Source organism: Primulina huaijiensis, chromosome 2 (assembly GCF_012295235.1).
Source record: "Primulina huaijiensis isolate GDHJ02 chromosome 2, ASM1229523v2, whole genome shotgun sequence".
Lineage (NCBI taxonomy): Eukaryota > Viridiplantae > Streptophyta > Magnoliopsida > Lamiales > Gesneriaceae > Primulina > Primulina huaijiensis.
The window spans coordinates 30835870-30851962 of NC_133307.1; the positions used below are offsets into that span (position 1 = coordinate 30835870).

Sequence of the window (16093 nt, forward strand, 5' to 3'; positions counted from 1 at the left end):
GTGGTTGTTAATTGCTTGTTAAATGCCCTTTCTTGTTGGAAGCCTATACAAGAATGAGTTTCGAGGAAATTGATATTAAAATCCATGTCCGATTCGTTTCTTTTCTTAACTTTTTCAAACAAGTACTTGAAATTGAGTTTTACATATCTATTGTACAACTATATGATGGATAATTAAGTTACCCTTGGAGCTTGTTAACTCACAAAAGTGAAAAATCGAATATATTATTGGAGTATTTAGTAAAATTTATTATTAGTTCAATTGGCTTTGTAATTGATTATTATTACAGCTATATTGAATTATTTTTCTTCGTATATAAGTTTTCTATTATCCAAAATATTTTCTAATTTTTTTATTAGTATAACTTTATTAACTAAATTATGAGAATATGTGTAAAAATTTCTTGAATTAATATTATAAATATTTAATTTTCAATGATATTTTAACTATGTGTGAAAAATAAACCGACTTGTATATTTGACAGATGTAAAGATATATGAAATGGAGATATATTCATAATTATCCGCTTTTTTTTTTTTGCCAAAGAAGATAAATTCGTATTTGACAGATGTAATGGACTGCTTTCACAAAGAAATGATCATGTGAGAGGCACATGATGTGGGTCAACGTTAATATTAACGTCAAGATAACGGCAGTGACCAATTCGGGAAGATTTTGAAAACTTGAAGGATTAATTAAGCAGTCAAAAATGAAGAGGGACTGAAATGGGAAAAACGGTAAACAATAAGGACGAAAATGAGCATTATCCCGATAAGGTCATTAACATAATAAAGTGGACAAAGGCCATCATTTCCATAGCTTCAAGAAAATCCCTCAACTTCTTCCCTCTTCTGGAATTTAAAACTCATGCTAGTTCTCTAACTATAGTATCTAGATTAGGTATATATAGTAAGGGGACGTGTTCGCCGGCGGCTAGCCCTGCCGCAAAGAAGTGCATTCTTTGGGATCGGGTACTCATCTCTCAACGAAGTGGAAGTGGTGTACACTCTCAGATAAAACTGTTGGCCCAAGTATTGCCGAGCCCAGAACTCCGATCTCAGATTCCACATTCCGACATTATCCAGTGCCACGTGAATCGCAGTCCAGGACTTAGGATATACCTGCAACAACCCAAATAACTAAGTTTATGCCACATTTTTTAGGTCGTTTTCGCGAGGACTAACGTTTATTTGGACGTCGACCCTAAAGACCCTTTAAAACAAAACTTAAAAAAAAGAAAAGAAAAGAAATTTCATATATAGTAACTCTAGAACTGCATTGAAATCCATTGAGATGTTGGCTCTCTCAAATAAAAATTCCCGAGTCTTCTTACCTGAACGGTGCAACGAGAGACTGCATCACGGAGATTGTACTGGTTCCTACTAGCTGAACTCCATTGCCCTCCATCCATTCTGATTTTTAGATCAAATCAGTATGATCACTTATCCCTACTAAGAGTGTGGATGTGTGTGTGTGTGTGTGTGTGTGTGTGTGCACTCTATGTTAAGGTGCTCACCCAACTACAAAGAAGGAGTAGCCATTGAGGTGATAGCTCTGCAAGATATCTTCGTAGTTTTCAAAAACTATTTCGACGAATGACCGATAGTCTGTGTTGAGCACCGACGTATCGAGATGTATCCCTGCGCCATTGGGTACATCAGATATGCGTCCGACGCGATAAACTCCACTTATTTGGTAGTAGTCGGCCAGTTTCAGAGGAGTGTCGGCCGGCACGAAGGACACGCTGTTGATTGCATATCTTTGCTTGCCATTCACCTGACCTGCAGAGCTTGCCAGCCTGATGGTTCTCGCAACAGGTATCATGCCGTAATGATACGAGCCTTGTGGGTTCGGTCTTGGTCCACTCGCTGTAAGATTAGTCCTGCAGAAACAATTATAAGATTTGAGTTTCATCCTTGAAAAAAGTCATGTAATGTCACAATTAAATAATATTTTACAGTAACGAGATTGTAATGATTAAAATTTTAAGAAAATATCAACAATTATGTTGTAGACTGACTATATTTCCAGGCATCCACAAAAAATGTAATCATACATACAACAACGTCCAGGCATAAAAGAAAAGTGAAGCATATAATATATATATACCTGATAGTACGTGCCTGGTTAAGGGACCAATTGATCTCCGTGGTTGGTCCACCAGGTAATGGTCCAGAAGCAGGACGATTCGAGCTTGCGTAGAGAAGAAAGCCGGTTGTAACGATAATAGGAGTGGTGAAACGGGTCGAGGCGACTATGTAGTATCCCTGAGGTGGCTGATCAGCCGTTACAAGAACCGACATGCATTGTCCTACATGAATATCAAGGGAGGAATAGCTAATTTGCATCGTGTGCGTTCCTTCTACTTCCACCACCTTCATCTTGTGCCCTTGAATCCGGAAATTGAGTGAGTTTTGCAAGCCAACGTTGCATAACCTGAGACGGTATGTTTTCCCTGATATGAATTGGGAGTTTACCATCGTTAGATCAAGAAATATAAATACATAAATTTCACTGAATAATGTTGGTGTTATTAACTTACCCTTTTTAACAGTAACAGAGCTGACATTCGGGCCACGGCCATTGATAAGAATTCCATCTGGAAAAGGTAGTTTTTTTCCCTTGTCAAGAATTGCCTTCAATGCCTGTGAACGAATTGTTAAAGGATAAAAATACATAGTTTGCATGCAAAATAACAAAATTAGTAGTATCACACAAGGCAACTGATCATAGCATTAATTGATTCTTTTGAGATCCTACAAACGCAGGAATGTAAAATGAATCGAGTCGTCTCGTCAACCGTTCGAGTTCAATTATTGTGAAATTAAAAGATTTTACAATATTATTGCTTGAAAAAGGATGACTTGGCTCACGAATTTTAATTATTATTATCAATTTAATAAATAAAAATCAATGAAATAAATTTTCATATTCATCATTAAATTTTTTGATTAACATTCCCTTTGTGAGACCACTGTATTTATACTTGATTTTAAATTAAATTAACTACAGGTGCAAATAATGGGGTTCAATGCTTAGCTTAAAAAATTTTGTACAGCTCACGATGTAGGCTACGTAATTAACCAAATTAACTAATTCGCACTCTTTTTTATGGCCCACTATTTTTCCATATGTGGTTGGCCCAAATACTGGCCTACGACATATATTGGGGCCCAATAAGTTTTTATAAGAATAAAATTTAAAAGTCCACGATCCAATACACAATTACACCACCACTGACCGATATCAAAGAGGAGTGGAGTGGAGGTACTTCCAATGTATACTAAACAATAATGATTTGAAAACATATGATATAATCAATTGATAAATCTGTAGATAACTTTTCAAAAACTTGGTCATAGAGTTTTGGTTACCTTGTGATTGGCTTTGTACCAATCTCCGATGAGTAGAGTGTAATCGTCGGCTGGAGGGCCGAAAGGAACCGGGATCAAAGGCCGGCTTAGAATCCGAATGGCTCCGAATCCCCCGGCGGCCTTGTGAAATGCTAGAGATGGGAAATAAAAGAAACTCCCAATTTGATCTTTCATTTGAAGAATGAATGTGAAGTTCTTTCCCGGAGGAATTGGGCAAGTTGTTCCATACACTCCATCTTCGAATGAATTCCTCCTGTTTTGGATCCCATTCCTGCATTTTTTTTAAAAAAATTCTTTTATTTTCCTAGCACAAATTCTGTTCACATGATAAATTTAAAACATTGCACAATAATATGATATTCCGTTGCTTCGGGTTAATAATTTTTTTTAATCAAAATTTCAAGTACAAGGATAAATCCAAAAATCGACTCCTCATTTTTTCTCTCATTGCAATTCAAGAGAAGGCAGTGGTCAGTGGAGTTTGTTGACAAACTTTATGATATAACAACCCATGTGTGGCTTCTTTATTTAATTTATGTGAGTCCATCTCCCACAATTAAAAATCGTCAAAAGTTTTAAATTTGACTGTCCTTCTCTCTTTATAATCTCCTTTTATTTTGTTGGTGCATACATACATACATACATACATANGATTTATTACAAGAAGAATACATATATACGTAAAGCTAAATCAATTTATTGTAGAGTAAATCAAAGTAACGGCATCTTGTAGTTGTTCAAGTACATAACTAATTAAGGATTTTATTTAACTAACCTTAATGAAACGCTACATTTCAAATAGCCCGCTTAAATTAATTTGATGTTTTATATTTATATATAAATAAAATTTATATCTTAAATTCATTTTAATAATATATATCACTTATTTTAAATAAATTACGAGTATAAACCAAAAATGCTAGCTTTAGATTTGCAATTTTTCATTTAAGATATTAAGATGATCTAATTGTTACATATAATTTCGCAAAAAAAAAAAAACCTATTTAATTATTACTTATTAGAATTCAAAATTATAATGTTGATATTAATGTCACCGTTGAAAGTAGTGTGTTCTTCGTATCCTCCTCGGTCCTCGTACCCTTTGAAAAATAAACATGGAGCAAGCCCCGTTGGCATATTATAAAATTATTATAATATATATTCTAAACTTTTTTAAACTTTTTATGCATGTCTTAAAAAATTTTACACTACAACTTAAAATATCTTCACAAGCTGGTTAGATTTATTGAATCAACTGAGGCGAAAGGCTAATATTGGGAGGTTGATGTCTCGTTCAATTACGATATAATTGGTTTTGAAACAAGCAGTACTCTACAATATAAACTGATGAAATTTTGAAAATTATACAAAAAGGGCAAAAAAATAATTGAGGGGAAGAGTTTAATTCATACCAGTGGATGAGAAAAGGCTCGTCTAAGCTGTTAAACACGTTGACAATTATGTTATCATTGGTGACACAGTAAATCTCAGGACCTGGGAATTTCCCATTTATCAATATAGCCTACAGAAATTCAAATCCCACGAAGATTAATACATCAACACCATGCAAAAACTTCAAAAATCTAATCTTTATATAAAGCAAGCAAATCAAAGTGCGAACCTGTTGGGGGATGCCAAGGGGATAAATGGTGCCATAAGTGATATTCCACGTGAAGAATCTGTAGGGGTTTTCTGCAGCAACAATGGCGAAAAACAGACACAAAAGAGCTAATCTCAGCTGCATTATTTTTCTTGGTTTTTGCAGAGATATTGATTGATTTGTGCTGCAGATAGTTGAAGAAACAAATGGAACTTTTGAAGAGTAGCGTTGTGGGTGGTTTGTTACTTGTTAGCTAGATTGGTGTTGAGTATATAAATGAGGAAAGTGGAAGATGGGGTACTATAACATGTTAAATTAAAGTGCGGTCCAGATATATGTGTAGCGGCTTCGAATAGAAGTCAAGCCCGTGAAGGAGATAAATTAAGAGTGTGTCCTAGCTAGCTAAGCTGTGAAATGAAGGGTAAAATTTTACAACTTAGGGGAAACTGAATTTAATGGTAAAAGGGGAAAACGAGTAAATCACATGTTATCTTTCAAGATAGTATTAGCTGATTTATTCGAACTCTATCCTTATGATAGTATCCGTATATGTTTTTTTTTAACGTGGAATCATGCATTGCATCACATAAAAAATACATGTGTCGTCTTACAATCATTGGATCAAGTGTTGGGGCACTACCTCAAAGCTAGGATCGAAAGGTCACACTCGGTTTTCATGTATATAGATATTCATATTGGTGAAAAATGAATAGAATTCTCTCATGAAAAATGAACGTGGGAATTGAGAGGTTTGGAACGAGCAGATGCCGAATATGGATGTGATATTGTTGGGTCATTTGTTGTGGATGAGTGAGTGGCTGTAGGTGCTGAGATGATTTTGAAGTTACAATTTAGCAGTGCTCTAAAAAAACAAATGAAACAGTGATTGATCAAGATTAAGTGAGGAGTTCAGAGTAAAATGATAATTTAGTCAAAAACTGAAAAAAAAAAATTAGAACTATCATTGACCTCATTGTGCATATAATATGCAAAAAATGCATGCATTTATGAGGTGCATTTATTGCATAAATTTAATAATTTTATTTATAAATGATAGATTTTGTAGAATTGACTATTTTTATTGATTTCTATATAGTTTCACGTAGCAGTAAAAATTTCTATATTCTTTTTAGAAATTTTTTATTGACATTTATAAAAAAAGGTTTATTAAATTTTAAATATAGGTAGAATTTATGGAGTTTTTAAAAGTCGGTGTTGAGTACCACTTACTTTTTAAGACTTTACGTAAGTTTATTTTATTTTATTATTTTTGAAGACAAGAAATACGAAAAAGTAAATAAACTTTTTACACGTAAAGTTAGAAAATACATATTTGCAACTCCGTTTATCAAATTTTTTGTTCGTTTTAACATTGAACTTCCTATTTAATATAACTTTACTCAAGAATGTGTCCAAGGCAAAATGATATGGTTAAAAAGAAAAAAAGAACTCAATATATACAGTGGAGGCGATCGGGGCCATGATGAGTACAAAGGGAGGGCCATTGGTCTCCCACATTGCTTGTTTTTGTGGTTTTGGAGAGAATTTTAGAAAAGTGTTCGTTTTATTTTTATTTTTTAAAAATTTGTTTCTGGTAGAAAGAATGGAAGAAGTTTCAGGGAATTTCAATGTGAATACAGTCACGTAAGTGTTAAAAGAGCTAACACCGCGTTTGGCGGGTCCCCGCCGAAGCCAGCAATTCGTTGTGATGTCGAAACCATGCTGTATATTCTTGATTTGATTATTTGGAAACCTGAGTGTTCTTGATACCTGTTGATGAGTTATTTTTTTTCCTTCGAATAATTAATTGTAAATTAGGAGATTTGGTCCAAAGGCAAAACAAGCATCATGCTTGGTGACTTGTGAAGTGTGAGTTTTTGTCTTCAATTCCTAGCAGCGGCAAATACTACGTGACATGTGTATTCGCATTATGGTAAATGTGCCTGCCTAGTTCGGTATCCAAACAGAACAAGTTTCTTGGTCAGTGCTATATATATCAAGTAATCCTTGTATATTTAATTTGAGTCATGGGGGGTTGTCCGTGTAAAATAGTCATTATGCCCCGAATTTCAAAAGCTATATAGGAAAAATTCGAGAAAGTGGAGTTGTGTGATTTGGCCATATTCTAAAGTAATTGTTCAAATTGGAAAAGACTAAAATTACAAATAAGTCAGAACTTTCACAATGAAGCTGATAACGTGGCATTAAAAAAAAACACATATTATTAAATTTAATAGACTTTTCAGTGGGAACCTGAATGTTTATATTCTGCGGTACTTTACATGAGTACTGCGGCAGAATGAATTTTTTTTTTTTGGGTTTAAAACACACGTTCTTTTAAATTAATGAAAGGTTTAGTAATATACATTTTCATTTCTATAGTTTATAGATTTAACCAGTTTAGTTTATCTCGGGTCTCGCATACTAAAATATGGATTTTTATGTTACATGTATTTTCCTCTTATGATGTGGTATAATTTTAGCCCTCGAATTATCGACACATGAGATCGAAATCTATTAAAATATGAAAAACATACATGATCTAATGTCATGAGATATGAGGAGAATTGCTCCAACCTCCAATGGAAGTAAAGGGTTCAAATTAATGGATTGAAGCCAATTTTTCCCTCCAGTTAATCGACCTTCGGGTCTATTTTTATTCAGTTCCCCAAAATTTCTGTGTATGAAGCCTCTCTTCTTTTACAGCATGATTGATGGAAAGTAGTGGGAGGCTATTAGGGCAGAGAAAAACATGTTAATTTTGGGGAGGGAATTAAATTAGGTGAATGGATCAACCAATTTGGTAAAAAAATTGGTTTCAATCGATTCAAGTACAACATTATATATTTCTAAAATTTCCTCCAACTCCCATTAACTTTCAACATCCATTTCCCTAAGTAATCAATAAATTAATAAATGTATCCAGCCGCTAGTGTCTATTAAAAAGGAACAAGGAACAGCAAAATCCACTTGAATTTGTGAAAACGTGAAGTTTGGGCAAAAATGTTCCCACCACCATCCCCAATCATTATCATAATTTTGTAATTTTGGGAGGTGCATGTGCTTTGATTACAGATCAGTGAATAATGCAATAATTGCCACTCCATATATAACTTTATTATTATTTTATAATAAAGTTTATAACAACACTTCATAATGTTGAACCGACCAAACAACGCGTCAGAATCCATAAATGTTCAAGCATTGCAATAAACGTCATAATGATAAATAATCAAAGAAGGTTTCCAGAAACAAAAAGATTTTGCAAATCCACTGAATGGGGGAGCAAATTCCACACTCGAAAACTTTTTCATGTAGCTAATGGATGGGAGCATTGTGTCCACGCTCAACTACTTGACTGAAAAGGAGAAACATGGCTCACAGCCAAATGAAACAATTAGCATCAAAAGAGACTTATCCTAGGACGATCGGTATGCTTCGAACTATACAAAAATTTCATTCTATGATGTTCCCCGTCTACTGTCCATACCCGTGTGACTTGGTCCATAACAACCAAAGACACAACGCAGTCTAGCGCTGAATGCACAAGCAATACTGTAAAGACATCAATTACATGGGATGAATAGCTTCAACGAAGAAGCGGCATATGAATTTTGGCTAGACAAGTTAAACATCTCATGAATGTTCATATTTATTAAGGCCTAAACTTGCAATCAATCATTCCAAGCATATCCACATTATTATGGTACCTAAATGCCCACGAGGAGGAGCCATGCGCCCCGACGCAAGACTTAATGAGGCTCCGCTACTGCACTTTAAAAGCTCAAGGTATTCTAAAAAAAACCTTAAATTTTAAGGATAGTAAATTCAAGATAAGGTACCAAATAATCGATCACTTGTTTTTACTAGTAGATTAATAAGTATTCGTTCTATTACACTTAACAGTAGGTCAGATATTTACTCACTTCGAGTACTTGTATTTCGTTCATTTATGGTTAGCTATAAGATATACTCATGCTTCCAGTAACAATGCAGCAAATGAAGAAGTAATACGGTGAAAATGAACCACAGCCACAATTTCTAAGCCATCTGTGCTTTTTTCTTCAAAGAGAGCAAAGAAAACCCACAATCAAAATTGTCAAAAATAAATCTAATTGCTATACCAAAGTTCTTAATTGAGCACCATTTTAAAGAAGAAGCAATGAGATTACAAACATGATCAAACAGCAATAACTTACCCCAAGCTTAATGAAATGAAATTCAGGGATCAATTTAAATATATGAAAATTAAATCACTTACTTTCATCCCCGAACAGGAGGCGAAGCCTCGCGGCAAAAGCGCTGGTGGGCTCGAGAGCGGCTTCAACGAGGAGACTTTTGATCTTATTCATACGGGATTTGAGACCCTTTTGTTCTTATTGCAGTAAGGCGATGTCCTCCGTAAGTTCGTGAATGCGATACTTCTGGGTTAGGGACCTGGCGCTTAGCAGAAGTATTCCTGTCATCACGAAGAATTGAACGAAGCTTGGATTTCTCTCCATGGCGGTCTCGAAGAAGCCGAGGGACCTTCCGCGCCCGCTAGGGTTTGGTCCGCCGCCGCTGGCGGGTGCCGAGGACGAGGATGCCATGACCGAACTGATGTGAATCCACCCCCGTCGACTTGGCTAGGGAATTCAATGGGGTCAAACGGGGAAAACTTTGGGTCTCACTACTAAGCCCAGAATATTAATTAGCCCAAATTGATTTGGACTGGTTTGGTTTTGAGCCATGTTGGCTTTCTTTTATCAATCATTTATTTCCAAATTGGCGTCTAATTGGGTTTGATGTCGTATTAATTAGGGGGCAAATGCCGATTAGCCAGTTTTCGGATATTTTGAAAATATTTGATTGGATTATATTCAAATTTGAGTTGAACTTGAACATGTTTCAATTTTTTTGTTAAAATCGAGCCAAAATTATTTTTTTCATTACAGCCAAAATTATCTTTTTCAGTAGTTTACTTACAATTTTTAGGCCTGAGACAGAAGTAAAAATTTGAGCTCTCAAATGAAGTAAGATTTTTTTGGGTTAGAAAGATGCTTATTAAAATAATTAAATCATGTAGAACATAAACTCAACTATCAAATAATATATTAGCATTACCTTCTTCTCTAATTCATTCACAAAACAAGATATTGATTCACTTCTTTTAGTTCTTTATCATTTTTCTTCATAGATTGATCAAGTTCTAGATCCAAATTTATCAATTTGTTTCTTCTATCATCATTTTATCGTTTTTTTGCAAAATATTTATCAATATCTATGGCCTAGCTTTGAATCAATTGTCTTCTCTTTAGACGTAAGCCCGTGAGCTTTGATATTTTACTAATGAGATATAATTATATATAAAATAAATATATTTTGAACGATTTGCGCATTGCGATTACTATGCATCATGTGCCCGTACAGTAAAACGTTCTAAAACCTCAAAAAACAGCATATTTTTAGTACATTGCCGTAAACAAAATCCAACACATTTTATTTTTTAGCACATTGCCGTAAACAGAATCCTCTATCTCCGACTTTTTTTTTGTTTGAGCGGTTACATTGGTCGTTGTTTATACAAATTGTTATTTAAATTCATAATTCAATTTTATGAACTTTGCGAGAAACAACAAGTGGATTATAGAGATTGATTTGATCTTAATTCTTATCTTCTCACATAAAACCATATTGTACGTACGTACGTACAAGAATTGGTAGTTCTAAAAACCATGATATAATTAATTAACACGAAAATTTGATCTTATAATTTACTGATCGGTAAGAATGTTGAGAAGTGTGACTCTACTTCTAAGCAAATGCCTAAACAATCTTTCTAATCCAGCCTCAATACCTTCAAGGCAAGAATCAAGATTTTTCAATCTTTGCATCATTTGTGCATCAAGATTAACCCTAGCCCCACCATTTCCAATTCTTCCTTGTAGGGAATTTAGTGCGACATCCACACTGCTCATTTCACTAATCATGTTAAATTCTCTGCTAGAACCCGCTGATTTTTTTATCATAAACTTTGCCACCAAATTCCAACCCCCATGCTTAGCCATCGGCCAAGACAAGAACATTAGAAGACACTTGAAAATGACAATAGTGATCTCCCTTACTTCTTCGAAAGCACTAATAAAGTTTCCTTCTCCATTCTTGTTCTCCAAATTCTTTAGTGTTTTTAGGGTCTTAGCTATATCTTTCTTCATTTTCATTCTGCAACAAAAATATTTGGCTACATCTTGTTGAATGCCGGAGTTCTCCAAACCCTTTCGTCGCAGGGCTGATTGAAGGGATCGGACGTTTTCTTTGATCATTTGAACAAGCTCTTTTATAGTGTTGCAAGAATCCAGCAACTCGATCGAGCCCACAATGCATTCATCCTGTTGATGTCGGCGGATAAGTGCTTGTTGAGCGGCATGGAAATGTGTTAGTTCCTCAACAGAATTGTACAAATCTGCTAAGCCCAATAGACCAGATTGAAAGGCTTCTGAGGTAATGGGAATTATTTTTGAAAAACAAGATTTAAGCTTTCTTGACTCAGCTTCAAATTTCGTGGCATGAACGGGGTGTAGCCTTGAAGGCAAGCTAATGGACCTAAAGGGAACTTGTGAAACCTCCATTTTTGTACTTATTTCTTTCTCCCGAGCTTGAAAATTCTTGTCGGTTTTGTGATTGTATATATAGTGGGACAATATATGGCTCTACGTAGGATATGCTTTGCATGTGATTGCAATACGGGTACACTTAACTTTTTAAATTATATGTTTCATTTTCCAACATCAAATCTGCAATCATTGATGTGTTGGTGTGAAATACATTGAATATTGACGATGGATCATATTATAATTCCTCTTGTCCCCTTGCCTCCCCATCATTAGCATGATTCTTTCAACATTATACAAATTGCACTTATAATACTAATTATTCAAATATACCATGTGTTTGTAATTTTTTTCACTGTCGTTAATATATACTTTTTTGGGGGTTAATAAATTAATACATGAGTTTTTAAGAACTTATATTAACATTATATTTAGAATTTTTAGTGATGATTTTTTACGGAAAAATTGTATTTTATTTCGTATGTTTATTTTTTTTGCGATTTTGATTCTCCATGTTATCAAATTTAGTATTAGTCTTGTATCTTTTGCTCTTTATAAATTTAATCATTTTTCATCGAAATGATTAATGTGACACTACACGCATCAGCGTCACATTTGTTCAACATCAGCCTAACATTTGGAAAAAGACAAAAATTGCTCAAAAAAAATAAAGATGCTAGATTAAGACTAAAATTTGCACAACATAAAATATCAAAATCACAAAACGAGAAACATACAATTACAAAAATACAAAAAATTGCATGATATATTTATATTTATACTGTGTAAGTATTTATAAAATGCGAGTCCTAATTGTATAACATTGTACTAGTTGGTTTTACAAAAATCTCTCACAATACAAAAAGTACTATTTTTTCATTTAATGAAAACAACTACAAAAATCTACTTAAGCAAATTTGTTAGTCAAGGAAAATTTAGGCATCTCATTCATTTTCCAAAGTTTTTAAATTTACTTTTGTCAATTTACAATCGGAGTCGGAGCTTGTTGATTTTTTAGCTAGCCAGCTATGATTGGTAAACGCAAGAATGGTTTCTTTTGGCATTTATTATTACACTACAAAAGTCTAAATAATATATAATTACCAATGAGGTGGCATGACAGATTTTGTAAGTAAATGGTTAGACAAGGTAGCACTTGGAATATATGCTTATTATATATTTAACTTAACCATCGTAATATATTTTTATTTCAAGATAATTGCAGATAAAAAGGATTCAAATACACAGAATCGTACGGCGAGATGTTGCAATTAGCGCAGCACAAAGTATCAATCTGTCTAGGATTTATTTATTATTATTCTCACCAAACAACCGTAGAAAACATGGGATTTGTTAATACATGTAAGAAAAAATAAGTGAACACTGTCACTAATTATCTTGTCTTTACAATTTCACCCCGGAGAAGACTACATGCATGTAGAATACATACTCCCCGCTACACTGGGTGGATTTCAGTTCGACTACAGGTTGTAATTGTCTGAACATCGTGGATGTTATAAGTTGGTTTAAATTGGCTTTTGGTTTTCTAATCAGTCAAAACAAGTGTTAGTGCATTAAGTTTTCTCCTTTTTACACTTTCAATCTTTTTTATCGCTGATTTGGCTCGACATGTTGGCGATATTAGAAGTACTGATGTTAGTAATGGTCAATGTCTATTCAACAAATTATATTGCAAAATGTCTGATTAACGTAAGTTTTGGGACATTCACTAAAATAGATCTTATTCAAAATGCGTGATACTTTCAAATACAAATTGTGACAACTCTTCAAAACTTTGAAATACCTCCATAATTTATCAAATTCATTTCGTTGACATACATATACATTCTCTTCCTATTTTATTTCTAGTGTATATAAAGAGTTTTTAAACTTCTCTATTTCGCCTTTGTAATGGCCAAGAAAACCTTTAAATGTGTTTTAGTATAGAGGAATTCTCATCTTGCAATAATTTAAATTTGTTTGCTAGCATTGTGTCTTAAAATATTTATTTTTAAAAAAAATGTTTTAAAAGGTAAAGAAGAGTGGTTAATTTTTTTATTACAAGCAAAGAAGCTAGGTCAAGGTTTCATTATCTCTCTCATTATCAAAAGCATGCGCCACGTCCTCTGTCAATAACAAAATAGTAACTTTATCGTTGTCACAAAACTCTAGTACCATATATAAATAATGTGTTATCATATTCATTCCCATCAGCATTTCTTGAACTTGTCTTCAATAATGTTATTCCATGTAGGGGTTAGTTATTTAATAACCAGCTTGTTTATCTTTTATGCTTGTTTTATTAGAAGGCTATAATATTTTAGACTCACTATTTCACATAATAATATCATATTTACGTTAAATTGATTAACAACATAACCTTAATGTTCAAACCTGCAGAATATATATTTCATACACGAGCACTCTGATTCAAAAAATAAATACATAAAAACTCAAACAAGATGAACATCCCCCAAAATGAAGCAAAGCCGATCAAAAGGGTCACCCAAACAACACACCATCATGACCCATAACACTGTAAATTACAAGTTACATATCATATAATATAATATAATATAATATAATAAAGAGAAAGCCAAATAAAATAAAAATATTTGCTTTCTTAGTGGCATGCTTACACTCCTTTTTCCTTCTTTTCTTCCTCACCCTTGGGGTGGTACCCTGGAAGCTTCTCCTTGATCTTATCCAAGAAACCCTTCTTTTCCTTGTCCTCAGCCTCCAGTGTGGCGCACTCGACCACCTCTTCCTTCGGCGGCGGCGGTGCTGCCCACACTTCCTCGGTCTTCTTGCCTCCGGGTAGCTTCTCCTTGATCTTATCTAAGAACCCTTTCTTCTCCTCCAGCTCAGGAGTAGGAATTTCGTCGCACTTCTCAACTGGGACAGACGTTTCTTCTGCTGCTGCTCCTTTCTTCTCACCGGTTATTTTCTCCTTGATCTTATCTTTTAAACCCTTCTTTTTCTTCTTTTCGCCTCCTTCCTCTACTTCTTCTTCTTCATCGCTGGACTGCAGTTTAACCAAGAAAAATCAAACTATTAATTTCAAGCTCAAGGGGATATTTATCAGCACGCATATTGATTGTGATCAAACACTTACAGAACTGCTGGAGCTGCTGCTTCGGTGTAGCTTTTCAAGCAGGCTTTCGTGCTTCTTTTCCTCCACCTTGGGCTCTTCCTTCTTCTCGTCACAAACCTCAAATTTGGGCTCTTCCTTCTTCTCGTCACAAACCTGAACTTTGTCGTCAAATTCAGATGCAATCGCATCCTCTTCACACTTGTTCTCATCCTTTCTCTTCCCAAAAGAATCGAAGAGCCCACGATCGGTGGCCACGACGGGCTGATCAATTTCCTCAATCTTGAAGTGGACGGGGGCAGCCTCGTGTTGCTCGTCGCTCTTCAGCTCGTGATGTTGGTTATCGGCCATTTTTGAATCTCCTTCTTCACTCAACAAGAAGATGATATCTAAAACAGAGATGCAAAATGAGGATTGAGATCGGTGTTGAATCGCTGTAAAATTGGAAGCTTTAATTTCGAGTGGATAAAGTGCGGAGGATGGCGGGGTTTATATTGGAGAATTATGACGCGGAATTGACGCGATTAAGATTTACTTTATTCATGGGAGGGCCCCAACTAAATTAACGGCTCCGTTTGGGGATCGACGTGTCAATTTATTAATTGTTTTATTTTTTATATTTAGTAACATTCATATGGAAAGATGCTAGATAATTATAAATTATAAATAAATAATTAATTAATTGATGGATTGGACAATAACAAAAACTTTTATGTGACGATCTTATGAGTCGTATTTTGTGAGATGAATCTCTTATTTGGGTCATTCATAAAACGTATTATTTTTTTATGCTAAGTGTATTACTTTTTATTGTGAATATCGGTAGGGTTGATCCGTCTCAAAGATAAATATTTGTGAGACCGTCTCACAAAAGACCTACTCTTAGACAATTGTGTGTCATATTTGATGTATTATTGTATCAGCTTCTAGTGCAAAAAAAGCTACAAAATATTTTTTTAAATGAAAATTGGCAATAAAAAAGGGTTGGATAAAAGATTGGGTCAGAAAATAGAGGTTGGAGGAAATTTTTTTTAAAGAAACAAAAGCAAATATTAAGAAAAAAATTAAAAAAATATTTTTAAATTTTTAATCAATAAAATAATATAAAAAAAATTTTGATCGGCCTCCGTCCAGGTTAGGGATGACAATTTCCTACGAACCCGTTGAAAGATCCGATACCCGACCCGAATAGAAGATGGTATGGAGGGATTTTTAGATCCGATTAAATAATTGGGTAATCGGGTATGAGTATTTTCGGGTTCGGGTATGAAGACGGGTTTGATCTAATCCGACCCACACCCGACCCAAATACCCGTTTAAATTAATATATATAAATATACATATGTATGTNCAATTTAAATTTGAAAAAATTTAATTGTATATGATAATTGGGTATTTGAGTAGTGTATGGATATCCGATAATCCGATGAGTATGTGG

The 16093-nt window shown here is 34.3% G+C and overlaps 4 protein-coding genes across 4 annotated transcripts; all 4 read right to left on the minus strand.

Annotated features, from left to right (window-relative positions):
- Nucleotides 1-576: 576 nt before the first annotated feature.
- Nucleotides 577-5337, minus strand: LOC140971580 (L-ascorbate oxidase homolog). Its single transcript, XM_073433909.1, has 8 exons — nucleotides 4996-5337; nucleotides 4787-4896; nucleotides 3375-3645; nucleotides 2543-2645; nucleotides 2110-2455; nucleotides 1517-1882; nucleotides 1334-1412; nucleotides 577-1121 (listed from the first exon to the last, which is right to left on the minus strand). The coding sequence occupies exons 1-8, from the start codon at nucleotides 5116-5118 to the stop codon at nucleotides 897-899; spliced, it is 1623 nt and encodes a 540-aa protein (XP_073290010.1). The 5' UTR covers nucleotides 5119-5337; the 3' UTR covers nucleotides 577-896.
- A 2796-nt stretch (nucleotides 5338-8133) lies between these two features.
- Nucleotides 8134-9660, minus strand: LOC140971581 (uncharacterized). The gene is given in 1 exon segment (XM_073433910.1): nucleotides 8134-9660. A coding segment is annotated over 1 exon segment (336 nt). The 5' UTR covers nucleotides 9564-9660; the 3' UTR covers nucleotides 8134-9227.
- Nucleotides 9661-10727: 1067 nt separating this feature from the next.
- On the minus strand, nucleotides 10728-11582 carry LOC140958387 (uncharacterized). Its single transcript, XM_073415822.1, has one exon. It carries the CDS (start codon nucleotides 11580-11582, stop codon nucleotides 10728-10730), a length of 855 nt encoding a protein of 284 aa, XP_073271923.1.
- Nucleotides 11583-13927: 2345 nt separating this feature from the next.
- LOC140971582 (uncharacterized) lies at nucleotides 13928-15128 on the minus strand. Its single transcript, XM_073433911.1, has 2 exons — nucleotides 14680-15128; nucleotides 13928-14589 (listed from the first exon to the last, which is right to left on the minus strand). The coding sequence occupies exons 1-2, from the start codon at nucleotides 15004-15006 to the stop codon at nucleotides 14200-14202; spliced, it is 717 nt and encodes a 238-aa protein (XP_073290012.1). The 5' UTR covers nucleotides 15007-15128; the 3' UTR covers nucleotides 13928-14199.
- Between the last annotated feature and the right edge of the window lie 965 nt (nucleotides 15129-16093).